The following is a 23926-nucleotide window of genomic DNA, read 5'->3' as shown; positions in this document are numbered from 1 at the left end:
ACTAATGGTTATTTGGCTGTTGTGTATTTACGTTTTTCCCTAATCAAAATAACATACTGGCTTTGACATGTAGTTTTTTATGAATCGTTGATGCACACTATTTTTAAAGTACTGTGTCGTTTAAAAATCCGCACAACGTATTTTATAAGAATTAAATTCATACATAATTTTAAAAGATGGTTAAGTTAACTACAGAACTTATTATGAATTCCTATCAGTTCATTAATCCGGTCAAGGATAGAGAATTAGATTTACGAGGTATGTTAAATGTATAATGTGTATAGAAAATATGTTTGTTTACTTCTAATATACTCTTTTATTATTGTTAAAAAATGTTAATATCCTTCTTATAAAATCTCTAACTTTGGTTATCTTATCGTAGTTTAATTTTGATAAATTTATCTAGCACTTTCAACCTATAACAATATATTAAGATTTAAATAATTTAACAAAAAAATGTCCAAAAAGCCTCTCTTTACTATTAGCTGTACTTAAGAATTAAATTGTTTTTACGATAATCATTTAAATTTATACTTGAATTAGTCAGTTCAAAAACTTTAGGAGTCACAAAAATTGAAGTATATATAATCTTGATAGCTATAACTACTTAAAATGTCCAATTTGAATTGATCTATATGTCATATGGATTTTACATAATTAAATGTATACATATATATTAGGGTGGCCCTCAAAAATCAAATGTCTTTCTTTTTTTTACGCTACCCCTTAATTGTTATTTAATGGTCATAAAAATGAGCTGTGCTAAATTTGGGACCGATCCATTAAGGTTAACCCATGCCCCAGACCTATTAAATTGAGTTGAAGAGGCAAATTTAATAGAAATAACTAAACTTAGAATTATGAAATTAAAACTCAAATAAAGGAAATTTTACAAGAAATTCAAAAATAATAACTTCAATGTTATTTTCTTAATAAATAGCCCACAAAAACATTACATACAGTAAAAGTACATTATAACTGATTTTGTTTATTTTTATTTATTTATTTTCATTTTATTTATTGGAAAACGCTTATTCGTTCAAAAATCGTAAAAGTTAAATTTTTTATGCCAAGTACGATAATTATGCTAGATTTATTATTTTATTGATAGAAAACAAATCTGATTTTACTATAACAATTTTATTTTATGAAATACTTTACTTGTTATTAAACATTTTTTATTTATTTTGTTTAAAATAATAACTTTAGTACAAAAATGTTTTGTTTATGTACTTTTTTTACTTAATAAAGGATCAATTTTCAAAAAATCAGTGTTTAAACTATTTAATCAGATTAAATAGTTTAAAAGAATCCTACATTTTTTTGATACAAAATATTCAATATTCTTTTTTACAAAATTGGTTATATTGGATTGGTTTAATTTCTAACGTTTTGTTGTCTAACTTGATGTTGAATTAAGATGAGTGGCCATTTTTCTTTTAATATTAACATCTTTTTATTATCAAAAAATGGATTGTGGACTTAAGTATCATAAGTGATTTACAAATTTAGAAAGCGCAACTCGATGTATTTAACAAAATTCAAATCATTATATGGTGCTGTAAACCACATTTCAACATAAATTAGTACCAAAAACAAATAAACATCACAAAATCCTTGTGTTTCCTACTAGTAAGTTTAAATTTGTCTCCTAAATATATATAATTTGAGACTATGAATGGCCATGGTCATCCATCAAGCATGATGAATAACACCTGGCTTATGAAAAAATAAATTATGACTCTTTACACCCAAAAAAAATTAACGTTAAATCGAAGAATTCTTTAAAGTCATTCTTTTGTTGTCAAAAATTATTATCTTCTGAAGTTCCAGTCCTATAATTGCTTTACTATTTCTTTAAAAAATATAGGATTTAAAAATTTCTTTATTTAAATCATTCCAAGCCTGCTGAAATAGTTTGAAATTGGCAAGCTTTTACCAGTAGTACAACTAATTTTACTATCGCCAATGCTTTTGAGCAGTTTCAAATATATGGTGGCAGCAAGGTAAATAAAGTGATTCTTTTTCTAAAAGTTGTTCCAACAAAACACAAGTACCTCCTAAATTACCACTATTTACAGCAGTTGTATCAAAAGATAAAGCCTTTACTGATTTATTTGTGTTCCATTGTACTAAAGTTTCATACAGCAATAATGCTTGATTTTTAGACAAAATGTAATAATACATTGATAGGCCCAGGGACAAGGGTTAACCTTAATGGATTGGTCCCAAATTTTACACAGCTCATTTTTATGACCATTAAAAAACAATTAAAAGGTAGCATAAAAAAAAAAAAAAGACATTCGATTTTTGAGGGACACCCTAATATATATATAGGAACTATATATAATATACTATAAAATAAAATAATTAATGTGGTTAGTCAAATAACTGTTTTATTTATTTTTATACTGATAAATTTGTTACAGGTTATAAGATTCCATTAATTGAAAATATGGGAGCTACACTCGATCAATTTGATACTATAGACTTTTCTGATAATGATATTAGAAAAATTGACGGGTTTGCTTATCTAAGAAGATTGAAAAACTTAATATTTAATAACAATTCAATTGTGTAAGTTGATTATGCTGTTAAAATATAAATTTATGAATGTAGTTGTTTTTATTAGTATTCATAATTATTTTTAGTCGAATTGCTGATAATCTTGAGCAATGTTTGCCAAATTTAGAATCATTAATTCTTACTGGCAATCAAATTCAAGAGCTTGGAGATTTAGATCCACTGGCAACACTACCTAAATTAAAGATGTTAAGTTTATTACATAACCCAGTCACGTCAAAAGAGCATTACCGACTTTATGTTGCACATAAAATACCTCAAGTGAGAATACTAGACTTCAGGAAAGTGAAATTAAAGGTAATTTAGTCTGTATAAATGATCAAAAATAATTGTAATTTAAAATGGTATTTTATGAATATGAATAGGAATATGAAGCAGCCAAAACACTATTCAAAGGAAAAGAAGGAAAAGAATTAAAAAAAAAATTAGTGAAAAAATCAAATCAATTTGTCCCTGGTGAAGGATTACTCGAGGGCAGGAAAACTAATGGTACCTAGATAATCAAATTTTTAATGAAGTCAATATTTATTTACTAATTCTTAATATATAAAAATTTATATTTCTTTGAATTTTTAAGTAAATAACATTGTTGTGTTAAAATTCAGCTTTATTATGTTCTTATTCAGTTAGTTTTTATTATATTTTATTATTTTAGGACATTCTAAGGAAGATATGTGGATGATTAGAAAAGCAATAGCTGAAGCAACATCATTAGAAGAAGTTGAACATTTAACTAAGTTATTGCAGGCTGGACAAATACCTAACAAAGATCCCAAAAATAAGTCCAAGAAACAGAATGGTGATGGTAATTATACAATCACCAACTAGTACTATTTGTTCTTATTTTCAATAATTTTTTTTTATAATTTTTTAGAAGAAAATGTTGAAGAGTTTGATGATGATGATGATGAAAATGAACCAACATCAATGGAACATTAATATATTTATTATTTAAAGGTTTTGCCTTTAAATAATTTTATAATATATATATATATAAATATTTTTTTAAATAAGCATCAGTTTATTAAATGATAAGAACAGATATATATTACTTTTGATCTATTAGTTGATTGCACTTTCCAGATAGCATGATATATTTATGCTGTATATAGATATATATATCTTATATTATTTCCTGAAGACATTTGAAACTTGCTAACTCTATTTAAATTGAATAGTATATCCAAAATAGTTTGCTATTAATTAGCATACATAATATTTGTTTATTTCTTACTTTTACTATAAAAACACCTTGTATTAATGAAATGAAAAAGAATAATATGAAAGGTTACATTCAGTTATTTTCCATTAATGTACATAGAATATTTTCATAAGAGTTATTCTTGAAAAATGAATTTTTTATATTTTCCAGGTAAGTATTATAGTAGTCTATGTACAATAAGTAATCAAACCTCCACAATAATAAAAAGTGTTGGCCAGTAATCTTGTTTTTATAATTTTAAAATACATGAACAATAAAATCAAATTACATGAAAGTATAATATCTGCAACAAAATATTACATTATTATTGAACCATAACTTTATTAGATGAATATCATAACTTACAATAAATCTATAAGTAGTTTACTTTATTTTTATGAAAAAATGTACAAAAAAATTAAATAATACATAATTCACAAACAAAATTTCCAGTGTATCTACATCTTAAATGCATTTGATGATATCTCAGATGTTTTAACAAATAAAGTCAAAATTTAATTATTACATAAACTATTTAAATTTGTTATCACTCATGTCAATATATGTTTTATAAATTGATTAATCAAACTTGCATATATAAACAAAGTATTAAGCTGACAATAATATTACTTTTTACCAATAGATCTTCTACCTGATTTTAACCAATGATTTGTTGAATGTAATATAAAGGGAAGTACATGTGGATGTGATAGTATTTCACTGGCATCTGGCCTGTTAGTTGGATCATGGTTTAACAGTTCAGACATAAGCCGTACTAAATCTGCATCATAATAATTAATAGTTTTCAAAGGATTGAAAACACCTTCTACAATACACGAGACTACTTCAGCTAAACTCTATAAATTAATTTTAATTTTGGTAAAATTTAAAACAAATTCCTGTTGTAACAACATACCTGTCCATAAAATAGATGCTTCATAGACATCAAATAATATAAAACACAACCAACTTGCCAGATATCACTTTTTAGTCTCAAAGGTTTTCCACAACATTGTTCTGGAGACATATAGCAAGGAGTACAGTTGTTTCCACTTGAAACCTTATCACTACATAACATTAAATGCATTAAAAAAAAACCTAGCACAGTGAGGACGTGGTATAGTTGGATCCAGTATAGATTATATCTGACAATGATTAAAATCACAAGCAATTCAACATAGTATGAAATTGATATTTAATAATTTGGCATTGTAATTTTTTTTGGAGAATTTATAAAAAATTATTACTTTTATGACAAACGTGTATAAAAAGTAAAGGGCTTGACACAGAACTTTTTAGATAATAATTTGTTGTTAATAATGAATAAATGGTCTACAAAAAATGTTCAGCAGAGCTAAAAAGATACTTTTATTATTCAATTTTTTGTGCTAATTTCAAATCAGCAATTATATGTTTTCCATCACCAATAATTTTTGATATTATTACTAATTAGTTAAAAACTATAGAATATAACTATAAAAAAAATAATTCTGAATATTTCAATTGTATCATCTGTTTAAACACCAAAAATCACATCAAATTATTAATATTTATGAATAATTTTTTTTTGAAATGTTTCATTACAATAAAAAAAAATAATTAAAAACAAAAAATTGTTTTTAAATTATTACAGATTTTAATTTTTAATATTTTAAAGTTTATATAAAAAAAAAAGTTGAATTTCAAACTTCAAGTTTGATATTTACATCATTAAATAAAAAATTTTATGAGAATAAAAAAATAGTATTTTTAAGATTAATAATATGCAGGAAATTGTATAATAACTATTTACTGTACATTTATCAGAAAAGGTCAAAATTTTATTTTTATTGTAATAGACCACTTAAATAGAAATCATAGTAATCATTTCCAAGTAATTTTTGGTGACTAAAAATATTCTACAATTGAAATATTCAGAATATCATTAATTTTAATGATTTACTTTAACTAAAAAAACCAATTAAAATGTTGTTAAAAAAATCTACTCAGTTAAGTGTATAGTTGTGATCATTTGATGTATTGATAAAAAAAGGTGGTCAAAGGACACCACCTAAAAGAATAAATGAAACACTTAAAAAAAAAAAAAAACTTTAATATGAATAAGAAATTTCTTCAATTGAGGGAGGACTACAGTGATGGGGACCTTGATATTTATTAAAGTTATTGAATCTAAATAAGATAAAAATCAAATAATTTAAACATTTTTTCCTAACTCAAAAACTTTTGTAAGGTAATTTAAAATAAAATAAAATATAAAATCGAAAATTTTAACACAAAAATAGCATACTGTAGACATTATAACCATAAAGACAAAATGAGGTTAGAAATTTTTTTCTATACTAAAGTATATTACATAAGCTTTAATTTAAGGTATATATCAAAATGTTAGTATTTCCGGAACACTTTCAAAAGTTATTTTTTTTGTGAAAAGTTGTTATTTTGAATCCCCTTGTGGGCAGGTAAAGAATCAGATTAGTAAAAAAAATATACAAAATGTTAGGTAATTATCTCATGATCATTAAAAAAAAATTATATTGATTTGGCCTTTTGTAACAAGTTATGACAATTTTAAGTAAAAAAAAATGTCGAAAATGAGCAATTTTAAAATTTGTAAATTATTTGAAGATTTCTCCCATTTACAGGAAACGAGGGAAATTTTTTTCCATTTTTGAGGTTAATGTCTTCGACTATATACAATTTGTGATCTTTTGACGTATCATTGAAAGAAATCGGTTTGGTAAAAACTGAGAAAAGTGGTAACAAACACAAAAAAAAAAAAATAAATAAAAAAACCCAGCACAGTGGGGTCGCGGCATAGTGGGGATGTTGCATAGTTGGGTCCAGTATAGATTTAATCTGACAGTGATTAAAATCACTATCATAAGAAACGCTTCGATGCAAATCAGTAGATAGTGTTTAATTCTAAGAAATTGGTGGATAATTACAAAAGCTACATTATCTGCTAGTTTCTTATTAATACCCTGATTAAGATAAAGTATGTCGAATGAAAAAGGGATTATTAAAAAATATTATTTCTCATAAAAAAATTGTGTTGATTCGTACACTTTTCAATGAGTTATAGCATTATAAAGTTAAAAATGTAACCAACCCAACCCAACATCAACTCCTATTTCCTTAATTATATCCAGATTAGTAATTATTTTAATTATATATTATATAATTTTTATAATTAATTATTTTCAAATTATTATTGATTTTTAATATGTTAAAAGTAATCATTTTGAACCTACTTCTTTTTGTTCTTTAAAGTGAAAGTTTTAATAAAAAAAAAATGAATTTATTACCATAACTTTTAACTCAACTTGCAAGTTTGAAATAAATATTATTAAATAGAAAAAAATGAAATTGGTAGATTATTTCAAAAACAACAATAACACTTATTCCCTTAATTTTACCCCGATTTATAACTATAATATATGAATACATAATAATTACAGTAATTAAATTGAGTATGAAAGTGGTATTCAATAATATAATATTGTAATTTTTACGGAGATATTATAAAAATAAAAAGGAGTTGTATATTCATATACTTTTAATGCGTATACAAATTTAAAGGAATTTATGCAATACTTTTTAATAAAAAAATTTTGTTACTTATGAATAAATACACTAAACAAAAGGAACTTTCATCAGAAAAAAAATATACTTTTCTAAATAAACTTTTCGTGATGTTTTCAAATGTGCAATTAAACTTTTTCTATTACTTCTAAGTTTTAATATTATTACTTATTATTAAAAAATAAGTATTTACATATAAAAAAAAATAATTAAGAACAAAAAAAATTGTATTAAATTAATACTGATTTTGATTTTTAATATGTTAAAGGTAATCATTTTGAACCTATTTTTTATTGTCTTTTAAAGTGAAAGTTTTAATGAAAAATACCTTCTCAGCTTCGCATCGAAGCTAAAAAATGAATTTGTTACCATAACTTATAGTTCAACTTGCAAGTTTGAAATTGACATTATTAAATTGAAAAAAATGAAATTTTTAAGATTAATATGCAATCTGGAAATTTTATAATTACTAATTACAGTACATTTGTCAGAAAAATTCGATTTTTTTACATTTTTATCGTAATAGATAACTGAAATAGAAAGAATAGTAATCATATCCTAATAACTTTTGGTGTTTAAAAAAATTCTGCAATTGAAATATTCAGAACTTAATTAATTTTAATAATTTACTTTAATTAAATGAACCAATCAAACCAAAGTAGTTAAAAAGATTTACTCAATTGAGCATATTATCAAAAATATAATTATAATTGTAAAACTCCATCGTTAACTTCAGGTGAAACTAAAAATCATTTTTTTTTTAAATTTATGATTTATATAGCAAAATATTACTAAAAAATTTGGCATATTATAGACTGGTAGTAGCACACAGAAATAGAGTTAAAAAATTAATAAATTATAAAGTAAAATTATTTACTTTTGTAGTTGAATACTTTTATCATATCAAATTTAATTCGACAATAAATAATTTAAGAATATTAAAAATTAATGATTTTAATTGTTTGTATGGACAAATCTAGTTAAGCTACTTTTTATTTGAATAAGGAATATTTTTTTGATTTTTAAGAGTAATAACTTAAACTAATCATTAACTTAAATATCATAAACTTAAATGAATCATTTGACGTATCGTTGAAAAAAGTAGGTCTAGTGAGGGTTGGCAAAATAAATCGTAGCCAGAAAAAGAACCACATAGTAAAATAATATTAACATGAATATCAATTTCTTCTCACGAGGGGAGACTATAGTGATAAGATCCTTTATATTTATTGAAATTATTGAATCTAAATGAGATAAATATCAAATGATTTGAAAATTCTATTCTAACTCAAAAAAAAAATGCAAAATTTTAGAAGCCACAAACGGATTTGAACCTCGTACCCTAGGCGTTAAAGATCAAGGTGTTACCCATTCGGCAACTATTCGTTGATTTTTGTTGCATGATAAAATTGGCTATTTAAGCTAACTCAAATTTAAAAATTACTTTTTCGACTTTAAAAAAGTAAAAAATGTTAATAAGTATAATATCATATGTCTTATGAACTTTATTCTATGTCAATGAAATTATATAATATTCATGAAAGTCAGTTTATTCCCCTAATAAAATATTTTAAAATAAAATAAAATACAAAACCTAGAATTTTAATAAAAAATAGCATATTTTTAAATACGGTAGCCTTTTGCGCATAGAAGATAGGTCGTCGGGACAAATTTTTTTTTTTCATTTAGTAGTACATAAAATAAGCTTTAATTTGATATATGTTTAAAGGACGCAGTATTTCCGGAACATTTTCAAAAATTAAGTTGAAAAAGTTAGTTTTTGTAAAAAAGTTGCTATTTTAAATCCCCCCTGTGAGCAGAATAAGTGTTAGATTTTCAAAAAAAAATGATATCAAATGAAAGAAAATTACCTAAGGTTTCAATATAAAGAAATATTATTTTGATTAGTTAATATTTGAAAAAGTTATGGCAGTTTTAAGTACAAAAAACATCGTTATAAAAGGTGATTTTTATCGCAAATATTACATTTTTTTTATAATTTCGACAGCCATTTGCACATAGAAGATAAGGTGTCGGGACAAATTTTTTTTTTTCATTTTATAGTACATAAAAAAAGCTTTAATTTGATATATGTTTAAAGGACGCAGTATTTCCGGAACATTTTCAAAAGTTCAGTTGAAAAAGTTCTATTTTTTATACAATGTTTCAAAGTTTGAACCCCCCCTATATAAGGGGAAATTGTCTAATTTTAATAAAAAGTATGTCAAATGGAAGATGTACTTATAATGTATTTAGAAAAAAAAAAATTGTGCTGATACATGCATTTTTCGAAAAGTTATAGCATTTTTAAGTTGAAAATTAAAAATTGAAAATCGAAAATTTTAACACAAAAATAGTGTTTTTTTAACTACGGCAACCGTTTACATGCAGAAGATAAAGTGTCGGGACAAATTTTTTTTTTTCATTTTATAGTACATAAAATAAGCTTTAATTTGATATATGTTTAAAGGACGCAGTATTTCCGGAACATTTTCAAAAATTAAGTTGAAAAAGTTAGTTTTTGTAAAAAAGTTGCAATTTTAAATCCCCCCCCATGAGCAGGTTAAGTGTTAAATTTTCAAAAAAATTATATCAAATGAAAGGAAAATATCTAAGGTTTTAGTTTAAAAAAAAATTATGTTGATTTGTTGATTTTTGAAAAAGTTATGGAAGTTTTAAGAAAAAAAAGTGAAAAAAATGACAAAATTTGTCGATTTTTAAATTTGTAATTTTTTTGGATATTTCCCCCATTTGCGGGGAACGAGGGAAAATTTTTAAATTTTTAAGGGTAATGTCTTCAACTAGATACAATTTGTGATCTTTTGACGTATTGTTAAAAGAAATCGGTCCAGTGAGAGCTGAGAAAAAGTAGTGACAGACACAAAAAAAAAAATAAAAAAATAAAAAAATAAACACATCATGGTAAAATTAATACCTTCTCAGCTTCGCATCGAAGCTAAAATATATAGTAAAATTAATACCTTCTCAACTTTGCATCAAAGCTAAAAGAATCTAGCCTTTTTTGAAATTTGCTTAATATACTTGCCTATTTAATAAATGAGAAGAACCAAAATCACCAAGTTTTACAACAGTTCCTTGACTTCCAGTTAATAATATATTCATAGGATTAATATCACGATGTATTATTTTCATTTTATGTATATAATTAACTGCCATTATAAGCTGACTAAAAATATTTAGTACACACTAAAAAATAAAATTATGAATTGTCCATTAATTAAAAAAAAAAATTATACAATATAAATTTACCATCAAAAAACTTATCTAAAAAGTTATTATTAAAAAATATAAAATTCTAAAGTACATTTTATTTCTTTCTTCCCAATTATTTTAAACAATTTTTTCTTAAATTATCAACCTATTTTTTGTTTATTTTAGCCAAGTTTTAAGCAAAAAAATTATTAACATATCCAGGATAAAAGAAAAAATTAAGTCACTTCCAAAACAAACATTTAAATCTGTACTTAGATTTGTCACTACTAGTAAATTAAAATTATTGAGAGACAAAATTGCAAATACTGCATATAATTTGATCCTACTAAAATAAATTGGGCTATAGAGAAATCAATATTAACCAAATTTTAACTAATTTTTTTTAGATTTATTAACTATGAAAAAATATTGACTTACACTTTGTGCAATATGATCAGATGAAAGAGAACATTTACTGACAAAATTTTCAAGAGAACCATGAGTTGCATATTCCATTACAATGTGAAAATTTTGTTCACTTTGGAAACTTTTATAGTATTTTATGATATTAGGATGATCCAACATTTCAAGAATATGAGTTTCTTTAATAGCTTCCTAAAAATATTACATAATTAAATTTGTGAAATGAAAAGTTTACTATTTACTTATAATTACTTTCAAATCTTCTGTAGACATTGATTTTATATAAATGGTTTTCACAACAACTAACTTTTTTAAATTGAAATCTCTAACTAACTCAACTACTCTATAATAAAATAAAATCCATGATTTTATTATTTATGTTCTAAGAATTAATTTTAAAGTTAAATAATAATGAGAATCACTTAAAAATTCAATACATGTTTATTAATATGTTTTCAATATAAGTATTAAAAGGTGAACAATATAAAGAGTAACTATAAAACAACTTCACTTTTTAAATTAAATCTTTTTTCTGTTTTATAAAAAATATATAGAAACAGCTAATGCAAATTATTAAATATTGTATTTATATTAAACTAATTTACACTATTTAACAGTAAAATTGTGAAACGATATTTTAATAATTGGCATGTTGTTATTAACATGACTCCTTAAATATAGGATTGTAATAATTCAAATTGTTAAATAATCATACCCAAAAGCTCCTCGACCAAGAACACCAACTACGTTGTAAGAATCCATTTCCAAAACTTTTGATATATTTTATATTGTTTTAAAAATTAATGAATTTTATAAGAGTATTAATTATATATAATTTAGATTGAATTTTAAATATTAGTTACAATAAATTATATAAGATTATAAATAACATTTGTAAACAGAAAACATTTATAAAAATAAAAGATAAGCCACAGATGACAACAAATCGAATTACGAAACACATATTTTAAACTGTAGTGTTGTTAAATAGAATAATTAAGTAAAAAACCAATCCAGAAATAGATAAATGATAACAACCGTCAATTCAAATAGTTATAAACTTTCTATCAATGAAATAATGATAATTACTTACTATATTAAATAATTATAAAATTATTATTTTTACTATAACTTATATTGTAACATAGTGTTTTTTTTAATTCATGGTTGTTATTTATTAAACATAATTATTTTCAAATTATACAACCCAATTCGATATTTATACTACGGTAGAAGTATACATATTAATGATCATTAATAAAACTTCATTAAAAGGTAGTGTCTTTAAGGACATACAATATAAATACAGGCTTCATAAAATATGGATATTACTAATCGGCTCTTTATATATACAACTGCTTCAATAATGTGCAATTAATAATGTAAACAAGTTTTTATTGTTTGAAAACAATATAAATATCTTAGATTTGAAATGAGTCTTGGAGCAAAGCTATTCCAAATTTCAAATTATCTCCTTTCCCAAAATTAAGAAAAATTATATATATGTAATGCAGTAATAATTTTAAAGAAGGGTAAATTAAATAATTTTATCTCCTAATTTTTTTTAATTCCGTTAATGGTCTTAGACAGGATTCGACGTGCTGGGTTCAAAAAATAATTTTTTGTAATTTTTCATTTTAACTACTAAATAAAATATCAAAATTAACACACAACACATAAGGGAAATATATATTTTTTTATTTTTATAAGTAATTTATTTATAAAAATACCTAAGCTGCCCAAATTATAAATACATTTTATATTGAAATTATTTATTTATATCAACGGAAAGGGGCACCTGTAAACTTGAATCTATAAATATAATACAAGTATCAAAATATAAAATAAACATCAAATAGTTATACAAAAAATACGATTAATGTAAACAGACATATTAATAAAAACTTAAGATAATTACTTAGATGTCCTACTTTTAAATTAAATTAAACAAAACCCAGCACAGTGGGGTGGCGGCACAGTGGGGTCGTGACATAATGGGGTCCAGTATAGATGATATCTGACAATGATTAAATTCACTATCATAAAAAACGCTTCGATGCAAATCTGTAGATAGTGTTTAATTTAAAGAAAAAAAAATTTGTCAAAAAAGTAGGTCTAGTGAGAGCTAAGAAAATAAATGAGGCTACAAAAAAAAACCACGTAATAAAATAATATTAATATGAATTTCTTCTCCCAAGAGAANAGTGAGAGCTAAGAAAATAAATGAGGCTACAAAAAAAAACCACGTAATAAAATAATATTAATATGAATTTCTTCTCCCAAGAAAAGACAANATGAGGCTACAAAAAAAAACCACGTAATAAAATAATATTAATATGAATTTCTTCTCCCAAGAGAAGACTACAGTAATGGGATCCTTGATATTTATTGAATCTAAATGAGATAAAAATCAAATGAGTTAAACATTTTTTTCTAACTCGAAAAGAATTAAGAAAAAATTCAGTGCCACAGGAGTGAAAGATCCAAGTGTTACCGTTTCAGAAACCGTACGTCCTATTCGTCACTTAATAAAAATAGAAATTTAGCTAGTTCAAATTTTAGTTATTTTTCTCGACTTCAAAGAAACAAAAAAATTTAAATAAGTTTAATTTCTGTACTATGTCAACTAGATTGATGTAATATTTATGAAAATCAGTGTAATCCTCTTATAATAAAATAAAATACAAAACCAAGAATTTCAACACAAAAATAGCATATTTTTGAATACTGTAGCTATTTTCATCATAAAGACAAAATAAAGTCCAATTTTTTTTTTTTTTTATATTAAAGTATATTACATAAGCTTTAATTTAAGATATATATAAAAGTGTCAGTATTTCTGGAACACTTTCAAAAGTTAAGTTAAAAAAGTTAATTTTTTGTGAAAATGTAGTCATTTTGAATCCCCCTGTGGGCTGGTAAAGGGTTAAATTTATAAAAAAAATATACCAAATAATAGGTAAAATATCAAGCACCTATACAAAAAAAAATTATATTGATTTGTTTACTTTTGAAAAAGTTATGGCAGTTTTAAGAAAAAAAAATTTCGAAAATTAGCGATTTTTAAATTTGTAATTTTTTTGGAGATTTCCCCCATTTACGGGGAACGAGGAAAATTTCTTTTTTTGAGGGTAATGTCTTCGACTAGATACGATTTGTGATCTTTTAACGTATCATTGAAAGAAATCGGTTCGGGGAGAGCTGAGAAAAAGTAGTAACAGACACAAAAAAAGACACATCATAGTAAAACCAATACCTTCTCAGCTTTGCATCGAAGCTAAAAATAGATTCATTTGAGGGATGACAAACAGTTTTACTAATATAATCTACATTATTCATTTTGTTACATTCTCGGTATATTCGATTTAAGGGTTTATTATAGCCTTATAACGTACGATGAATTGTAGTAAAGAATGTAAGTCAATAACGATATAAATGTTGAGAAACAAATGATAATTTGTTGTAATAGATCAGGGGCATGATAGTTTGCCATCTATACGTTTACACATGAAAAAAATATCAATATACTTACATTTGTAGACAAGTGTTTTTTAATTAAGGCTACTTTGTATATTATATATTGGTAAATCCAAATAGTAATCACTGGGGTTACAACTTAATATTGCAACGTAGAAATCGTCTTAGAATCCTACGATGTGATTAACCAGAGAAGGATTCCATAGAACGGAACAGTATTTCAAAAATATAAAAATCCGCTTAATATTTCTAAAATTTGATTATTAACAATCATTAATTATAAATGATTTTTTCAGTTTTCAAAGGTAATTGATGATTCTCTCTAAAAGAAAAATTATGATTAATTAATTTAAACTTTCAAGAGATACATAATATTTATTTATTTATTTAGTTTACTGGATGTATCCCTTTTTTTACAAGCTATGTTTACATATTTAATTTTAACTAAATTGAGAGAAAGATACAAAAACAAACAAAAAATACATAAAAACAAATAACAAAAGACAAATCAAAAATGTTTACAACTAATAAAACGAAATACAAATATTATTATTATATAAAATTAGGATCCGCATTAGCACTTCTAAGTAACCGGCGAAGGGTAAAATTAAAACTATATTAAAAATATTATGCTCAAAGCCACAAAAAATTAATGAAAAGTCGCGGATACGTATTTCGGAATCAATGATACCATTATCAACGCTAAACACATACTGACACTCCGACTAGATATACTAGGGGTATATAAGGAAACTTCCTTATATACCCCTAGTGACCTTATCACCTAGTGACGTCATCACTAAGTAATATTATCACATTTTGCCAGTTTACACAAGTTTAATAATGAATTTTTCAGTGGGCCAAGATCCCAATTAATTAAATTGTTTTTATTTTTAAACATTTCTATTGCTTCTCTGATATTAAGTTCTTTGTAATTATTTACGTTTTTAATTAGTTTTATGGTTTTAATAGAGTGATTATGTGTCAATAAATGTTCAGCCACTGGAGATTTCTCAATTTCTTGATTTTTAATATTTCTTAAGTGCTCTTTAAACCTGACCCCTATATTTCTTTTTGTTTGTCCTACGTAACATTTATTACAACTTTCACATTGTATTTTATAAATGCCTGATTTCCCCCCTTCATCTACCTTATCTTTAGGGTTACCTAATAAATCTCTTAAATTATTACTCTTAGATGTTACCAAAGTAATACCAAAATTCTTAAATATTTTAGTTAATCCATTTGAGATGCCCGGATAAAATAAAATTGGTGATCTAATTACTTTTTGTTCCCCCTCGCTGGAGAGTGTACTAGCTGCCCTCCTTTCTTTTTTCCACTTTTGTTTTCGGACTAATTTCAAAATTATGTTTTCGTTATACCCATTAAATTTAGCTATTTCTTTTATAACCACCAATTCTTTATCATAATCTATTTTATTCATCGGAATATTAATTAATCTGTAAACCATACTATTAAAAGCTGACAATTTGTGTTGCCAGGTGTGGTTCGATGTGTTCGGAATGTATCTGAACGTGTGTGTGTTTTTCCGATAAATTTCAAAATTTAGTTCCCCCTCTGTTCTTTTAACTAATAAATCCAAAAAAGGCAATTTTCCCTCTATTTCTTGTTCATATGTAAATTTAATCGATGGGTAAAAAGAATTTAAATGTTGTATGAAAACCCCCATATTAAAATCTTTATTTATAACTGCAAAAATATCATCGACATACCTAACCCAAATTTTTGGAAAATCACCATAAGTGTATTCTAAATTTGTTTCAAACCTACTCATGAAAAGTTCTGCTAAAAATGGTGATAGCGGATTTCCCATTGCTGTGCCCTCAGTGTGCTCATAAAATTTATTTTGAAACTGAAAAACATTTTGACTCATGCATATCNTTGCTGTGCCCTCAGTTTGCTCATAAAATTTATTTTGAAACTGAAAAACATTTTGACTCATACATAACTTTGTTAAATTAATAAGCTCATTTATTTTATCCTGTTCAATGTTTTGGTCCTTTAGCCAGTCTTTAAGAAAATCAATTGTTATATTTATTGGAATATTCGGAAATAAGGCAACTACGTCAAAAGAAATTAACCTGTCATTATTTTGAATGGTATAACTAGATAATTGTTTAACTAAATCAATATTATTTTTAACTGAAAAACTATCGAATTTTTTGAAAGATGAAAATACCCTTACTAGGTGTTTAGCCAAATTGTAAGTCGGAGCATTAATATTCGACACAATAGGTCTCATAGTACTTCCTGGCTTATGTATTTTTGGCAAAGCATATAGTTTAGGTATTTGAGGGTTTGAAATTTTAATAAAAAATCTGAACTTTTCTTCAATTATTAATTTTGAACTATTTATGACGTTTGTAGCCTCCCTTATCATTTTACTTAATGGATTCTTTTTAATTTTTTTATAAGGACCCTCTTGAATTATTCTTGATACTCTTTCAAAATAATCTTCTTTCTTTAGTATTACAACAGAATTCCCCTTATCTGACTTTAAATAAAAACAGTTTTTATTTTTTAAGTCATTTACGAGTCGTGAATGTTTTTCATTTTTTCCTAAACCCCCTTTATTTATAACAGAATTTTTTTGTAGAAAATTTAAACACTCCCTTCTTGCTAAGTCTTGATTATTAAAATCAACACTTTTAACCCCCATTTCAATGCCTACTAATAGATCTTCCATTGGAAATTTTTTTGGTAAAAAACTTGTTTTAAGACTCAACTTAAGTATTTCAGTTTCTTTAGCGGAAAAAACAATGTTAGTGTAATTTTTAACTAAATCGTCCCCCCAGTTTTTAGAAAATGAAACTACCGGACTTTTATTAAAATTATCTATTTGACCCTTATTTTTGTATTCTGAAAGTAAATTTTGAAATTTTTTATTTAACTTTCCTTTTTTTTTTTTAAATTTATGTTCATCCACTTGGTACATCTTCAGCTCGAAGATGTCCCTCTGTGATTGACTCAAAAAATTAGAGTTTTAAATGTAATTGATAAGCCCACATTTCTAATCTACTTCTATTGCGATAATGATTTATTATTTCTAACTTAAGAAATTTCTCCTGAGCGAAATTTATTGACTTGTAAAAAGTAATATTATTATTGTTTGACTTACTTGGTAATCTGGTAAACTTCGAAGTCATATGGAACTTAATACATTTTTTGAGAAAAAATATATCAGCTCCAATCAGGCGTATTTTCGTCTTGATCTGCATCAGTTTGTTTAACTCTTTATTATTTATGAAGGGGTTCATTCATTAGGTAGTTCGTGGGGGCATGCGTGACTCGGAAAGGCACATTCGACCTGGTATTAATTTTCGGAACCTTAAAAGGGATCATAGATAATATCGCAGGACATTCTATCTTCCCATCAAGCAAACCCCCGAGAAACCTAGAGCCCGCAATAATACGCCTCGATGACAGTGTAGAAAGGCCTAAGTATTTGCAACGGGGCTATAATCATGGGGTGGACATGGTAAACCCAGCGCCCGCCCAGCAAAACATAGAAATTTATTTTGAACCCTTTCTAACTGGCGACAGTTGTCTGCCGTGTGGGGGTCCCATACCACACTGCCATACTCTAATATAGGGCGAACCAATGCACAAAATATTAATATATCAATGTTATGTCTATTTTCATATTCTTTTTTATAATAAAACATAACATTATAATAAGGAGATTAGCAACAAGACATAGCTGGACTACTTCACTCACAGAAAAAAAAATTGTCTACATTTTTTCGTATACATATACTATATTTGCATGAGTTTGGGTATCTTGGAAGGTGTTCAAACACATTTTATAAGTGTATAAAGTTCTCAATTCTGTTCATAAATTTATTTTAATGTAAAAATATATTAATTTAATTATTTCTAAATCTATTACATTCATACACTATCATTTATATAATTTCTCTTCAATTCATATATTTTAAATACTGATAATGTACCATAAGGCAACATTAGATAAAGATAACATACTTTATTTTTTATTAAATAAAGTTGTTTCTCTCTATTTTTAACACATACCCTACATTTTTCACTCAATTTTTGTTCACATGCACAATATTTAAATAACTTAAAAAAATTTATTCTATAATTTTGATAGCCCTCATATTTCTGAGTATATTACAGAAAAATACTTTTGCTATATATAAGATGATTAATTTATCATTAACCACTAAAATTTTCTTAAAATAATTTTTGGATTTTGTTTAGTTTTATTTATTTCTTGATTTATAAATAGTTAAGTACTTTTAGGCCATCTCTTTAAGGGCAACAAAATTATTTTTTTTTAATAACAACATACAAATATAGCTAGTTCATATAACAGAAAATTATCCAGCTAAAATAGTGAAAGATTTGACAACTTTTGAACCGTTGTTCAAAACTCATTAACATTTTTAGATGTATTTTGGAGGTAAAGTGTAAGTTATTTTATTTTTATCATTATGCAATTTTATTCTGTGATAATTCTATCACCCAGGAATAAAAATATTAATAACTCCTCAATTACTAGTTCAAACGTTGTTATTGACTAATCATTCTATTATATATCCTAATTAAATATATATGTTGTCAGTTAAAAAAAATTAAGTTAGTATCCTTATAAGAGACAGGCGATAGAGATAGACATAAAAAGTACTTAAAAGATTAAAGTCTATAAAATAAATACTAATTAAATAAGTTAAAAAAAATCCTCAAAATGATTGTTATATCAGAAGAAATCTAGTACATATAAAAATAATACAATAAATCAATCATTCTGTAAATAGTAAATAAAAAATAACTTTTTGACTTTTGCTGTTCTATATATATGATGTAGGAGTCAAATGTTTAATAGCCGACATAAACAATATATAATGAATATATAAAAATAAAAATATTTTACTAAAGCTAATAAAAAAATTTTAATTGTAAAGCTCAATATAATTTTATAAAAACTCAGCAACAATAAAAAGTGAATTAATTAAATTTTTAGTTTATTTAAATACTATTGACTTTTTAAAAATCTGTTCAAAATCTGTTTTTCCTCAATTATATTTTTTTGATGAAATTTACCTATGTTGGCTGCCATATTTACTGCTTGGCCAACTCCTAAAAAGAATTTTAAATGTTGATTAACTTTATCAATAACAAGTATACATATAATACTATACCTGATCCACATGCAACAACACGATTGGCAATTCCACATTCAAAAGCTTCTTTAGAGTATAAATCTCTTCCAGTCAAAATTAAATCTAAAGCTCTAGAATATCCAACAGACATTAAAAGTTTGTTATAAAAATTTTTTGATAAAGATGTATCACATTTTCTATCTACAGACAAAACAGCATTTTCTTCTATAATACGCAAGTCACACCATAAACTTAAATGAAATCCAGCGTTGTAAGCAAACCCAGAAACAGCAGCAATAATTGGTTTTTGGCAATTAATTAACATAAATTCCTAAAATAAGATCAATAATAAGAAAACAATTAAATAAAAAAATATGTTATTTCACTAAGTTTACCTACGTTATACATTTCAAAGGTTTCTTTTAGTTTATCGGTTTCAAATCCAGCACAAAAAGAACCTCCTTCACCATATAAAATAGCAATGGTAGATGAATTATTACTTTCGAAGTCTTTAATAGCTTTATATAAACCATTTATTAATGATAAATTTAATTTATTTTTATTATCTGGTCTGTTTAATCCTATAAGAGTAATATGTTGGTGTTCATAAACTTTTATAGTAGAATCTTCATCCATATCTGGAAATGCAACATTCATTTAAACATTATAAAATTAATTACATTGGTAGCAGTTGTTCAATTGCCTATATTTTTAGTACAATTAATTCACCAAATTAAAATATATAAAGTATTTTAAGTAGAAAATTGTAATTCATTATAAACTAGTTTCCCAGATTTTAAACGTTTTTTAATCAAAGAGTCTAATGACTTTATTAAAAGCTAACTATAATCAACATTTTAGTTAGAAGTAGTATTAAATTTTGTCACATTAATTGAAAATTGATCATTCTTAGGTAAAATACTTAAAGTACCACTGTATGTAAGGGTTTACATCACTAACGCCTATTATCCATTCCTAAAATGAATATTAGCCTGTTGTTATAAAAAAAATTGTATGTATGCGAGTTAAAAAATATGTAATTTATATTTTGTAGTACAAACATATTCATAAATACAGTTTTATATATACAACACACAAATGATTTAATTTTAAACAATATCAATTTAATTGTTTTCTAAAAGAATAAATAAAATATTATTTCATACCTGATAGATTTTTATTATGAATATAAGATGAACAAAACTTTATATGTTTCGAAGGTTCTATAAAAAAATTCCATAACTTAGTAGAATTTAAAAATTTTAGTTGAACCGGCATTTTTAATAATTGTTACCACGGATAAATGGGCTGATATCAAATACCTTATCAGTGATCTTGAAATGTTTCTCTAGAAGTACTCTACGGTATACAGCTCTACCTATACAATTAATTATTTCATCGGACCCTGGAATCTTTTTAATGTAAACTATATTTGGTATATTAATTGGTAAGCATTTTTCTGTAGTAATGCTATTATTTTTATTATAGTTATAACAAATACAAATTTATTTTTTTTATAACGATCAAACGATAAGTCTTTACTGTCATGTATTATTTTATTGTATATTGAGTGTATTCTTGTATTATACGTTTCATCTTGATTTAATTATTACGTTTTGCGTCATTATTGAACTTTTACTCCTGTTTACTATTATAAGTAGAAGTTTACCCTGTGAATAAGGGATAAGAATTTTTCCAAGGCCCTTCTGCAGTTGTAAAAGGCGACTAATGATGTTGCATTAGGTCGATAGCCGGTGTAAAATTTTGTCTAAAAGTATAAAGAGTTCTGAACAGAACTCAAGCGGATTGTCCTATCTCAGTTGTATGCGGGGACAACAGATGAGAGGAAATTAAGTAGTAAGAGATTAATGAAGAATATAACAAAGAAATAGAATATAGCAGCGTTTCCCAAAGTATACCGGTACTGGGTCGCGGCAAAAATTGTAAATACAATAAAAAAAACCCAGCACAGTGGGGTCGTGGCATAGTTGGGTCCAGTATAGATGATATCTGACAGTGATTAAAATCACTATCATAAAAAACGCTTCGATGCAAATCTGTAGATAGTGTTTAATTAAAAAAAAAAATTTTGTTAAAATAGCATATTTTTGAATATGGTAGCCATTTGCGCATAGAAGATAGGTCGTCGGGACAAATTTTTTTTTTTATTTTATAGTACACAAAATAAGCTTTAATTTGATATATGTTTAAAGGACGCAGTAATTCCGGAACTTTTTCAAAAATTAAGTTGAAAAAGTAATTTTTTGTATAAAAGTTACTATTTTAAATCCCCCCAGTGAGCAGAATAAGTGTTAGATTTTCGAAAAAAATTATATCAAATGAAAGGGAAATATCTATGGTTTCAATACAAAAAAATATTATTTTTATTTGTTCATTTTTGAAAAAGTTATGGCAGTTTTAAGTACAAAAAACATCCCGATAAAAGGTAATTTTTATCGCAAACATTACATTTTTTTTTTAATTTTCGACAGCCATTTGCACATAGAAGATAAGATGTCGGGACAAATTTTTTTTTTTCATTTGATAGTATATAACATAACCTTTGATTTAATGTATGTTTAAAGGACGCAGTATTTCCGGAACATTTTCAAAAGTTTAGTTGAAAAAGATCTATGTTTTTTACAATATTTCAAGTTTTGAACGCCCCCTATATAAGGGGAAATTGTCCAATTTTAATAAAAAGTATGTCAAACGAAAGATGTACTTATAATGTATTATGAAAAAAAAATTTTTTGCTAATATATACATTTTTCAAAAAATTATAGGATTTTTAAGTTGAAAATTTAAAATCGAAAATCGAAAATTTTAACAAAAAATAGTGTTTTTTTAACTACACTGTAGTATCCATAAATAAGCGTTGGCGATAAAACGCTTGCCTTTAAATTCAAACATGACTTTGGAAGAATGTGTCAAAGTTTGTAAAAGGCATAAAATCTCGTTCATTGAATAGCAGACTTTTGCGAATTATGCGAGGAAATGGGGAGTGATCATAAACACCTCTTTATATATTGTAATTCACGATGGCTTTCAAAAGGAAACGTTTTAAAACGTCTGTTTGAGCTAAAAGACGAAGTCTTGGTATTTCTGAATGAGCATCCACCATCTATTGGTGAAAAGATGCTATTTTTCCATTTAAGGATAGATTTCACGATTTCGAATGGTTAATAATAGTACCTTATTTTTGCGACATATTTGCTACATTCAATGAATTTAATTTAAATTTGCAAGGCTTTGGTTTAAATATTTTCAAAGTATCGGAAAAGGTCGCTGCAATAATTAAAAAATTGACTCTGTGGAAACAACGACTTTCAAAAGGAAATTTTAAATCTTTTGACACATTACATAAATTTATTGAAAACCATTTAAACTACAATGAAGAAGTTTTACCACTTGAAACATTATCAGTTTCAATTCAAGAACATCTTTCGATGCTAATAAATAGTTTTAAAGACTACTTTCCGGATATTACCTCAAATAATATGTGGATTAAAGATCCTTTTTCTGTCAAAATTGATAAGGAAGAAATGCTTAATCTTAGTGAACAAGAAGTTGGTAATTTAATTGAAATTTCATGCGACACCGATCATAAAAAAGTGTTTGAAACTGTACTACTAATTAATTTTTGGTTGCGCTGTCAAAAGGGGTATCCAAGAATAAGCGAAAAAGCTTGTATAGCTTTTTCGCTTATTCTTGGATGTTCTTGGATGTCGAACCGAATTTGAGAATAAATTTAATATCATTTCATCTTAATTTGAAATTATTATGTGATGACAAACAATATCATCCTTCGCACTAAGGCCAAAATATGTAAAATAAAGTTTAGTTCATTTTCTAAAGTTTTACGTGAATATAACGGATATTTTAGCTTCGATGCGAAGCTGAGAAGGTATTGGTTTTACTAAGATGTGTTTTTTTTTTTGTGTCTGTTACCACTTTTTCTCAGCTCTCACCGAACCGATTTCTTTCAATGATACGTCAAAAGATCACAAATCGTATCTAGTCGAAGACATTACCCTTAAAAATTGAAAAAAATTCCCTCGTTCCCCGTAAATGGGGGAAACCTCCAAAAAAATTACAAATTTAAAAATCGTTAATTTTCGAAATTTTTTCAATTTTTTTAATTAAAAGTGCCATAACTTTTTCAAAAATAAACATATCAATATAATTCTTTTTTATATAGATGCATAATATCATTACCTTTCATTTGGTATATTTTTTTCATAAATTTAACCCTTAACCTGCCCACAAGGGGGGATTTAAAATGACAACTTTTTCACAAAAA

The 23926-nt window shown here is 25.3% G+C and overlaps 3 protein-coding genes across 5 annotated transcripts; 1 reads left to right on the top strand and 2 right to left on the bottom strand.

Moving 5' to 3' along the window:
- Positions 1 to 45: 45 nt before the first annotated feature.
- On the top strand, positions 46 to 3634 carry LOC126902879 (U2 small nuclear ribonucleoprotein A'). The gene is made up of 6 exons (XM_050680548.1): positions 46 to 258; positions 2430 to 2577; positions 2652 to 2880; positions 2949 to 3072; positions 3239 to 3388; positions 3458 to 3634. The coding sequence occupies exons 1-6, from the start codon at positions 177 to 179 to the stop codon at positions 3520 to 3522; spliced, it is 798 nt and encodes a 265-aa protein (XP_050536505.1). The 5' UTR covers positions 46 to 176; the 3' UTR covers positions 3523 to 3634.
- A 435-nt stretch (positions 3635 to 4069) lies between these two features.
- LOC126902878 (serine/threonine-protein kinase Nek8-like) lies at positions 4070 to 14792 on the bottom strand. Of its 3 annotated transcripts, none has more exons than XM_050680546.1 (6): positions 14535 to 14792; positions 11255 to 11345; positions 11018 to 11194; positions 10413 to 10573; positions 4701 to 4851; positions 4070 to 4641 (listed from the first exon to the last, which is right to left on the bottom strand). In XM_050680546.1, exons 2-6 carry the CDS (start codon positions 11273 to 11275, stop codon positions 4411 to 4413), a joined length of 741 nt encoding a protein of 246 aa, XP_050536503.1. In that variant the 5' UTR covers positions 11276 to 11345; positions 14535 to 14792; the 3' UTR covers positions 4070 to 4410. The 3 variants fall into 3 exon arrangements, with proteins under 3 accessions (XP_050536503.1, XP_050536502.1, XP_050536504.1); XM_050680545.1 differs by lacking the exon at positions 14535 to 14792 and adding an exon at positions 11718 to 11911; XM_050680547.1 differs by lacking the exon at positions 14535 to 14792 and adding an exon at positions 11718 to 11868 and having other exon boundaries at positions 11255 to 11340.
- Positions 14793 to 19331: 4539 nt separating this feature from the next.
- Positions 19332 to 20940, bottom strand: LOC126902880 (probable enoyl-CoA hydratase, mitochondrial). Its single transcript, XM_050680549.1, has 4 exons — positions 20790 to 20940; positions 20023 to 20261; positions 19663 to 19954; positions 19332 to 19600 (listed from the first exon to the last, which is right to left on the bottom strand). Exons 1-4 carry the CDS (start codon positions 20899 to 20901, stop codon positions 19497 to 19499), a joined length of 747 nt encoding a protein of 248 aa, XP_050536506.1. The 5' UTR covers positions 20902 to 20940; the 3' UTR covers positions 19332 to 19496.
- Between the last annotated feature and the right edge of the window lie 2986 nt (positions 20941 to 23926).

Source organism: Daktulosphaira vitifoliae, unplaced genomic scaffold, assembly GCF_025091365.1.
Source record: "Daktulosphaira vitifoliae isolate Bord-2020 unplaced genomic scaffold, ASM2509136v1 Scaffold_3, whole genome shotgun sequence".
In the NCBI taxonomy this organism is placed as follows: Eukaryota; Metazoa; Arthropoda; class Insecta; order Hemiptera; family Phylloxeridae; genus Daktulosphaira; species Daktulosphaira vitifoliae.
This window is presented reverse-complemented; position numbering and strand designations above follow the sequence as displayed.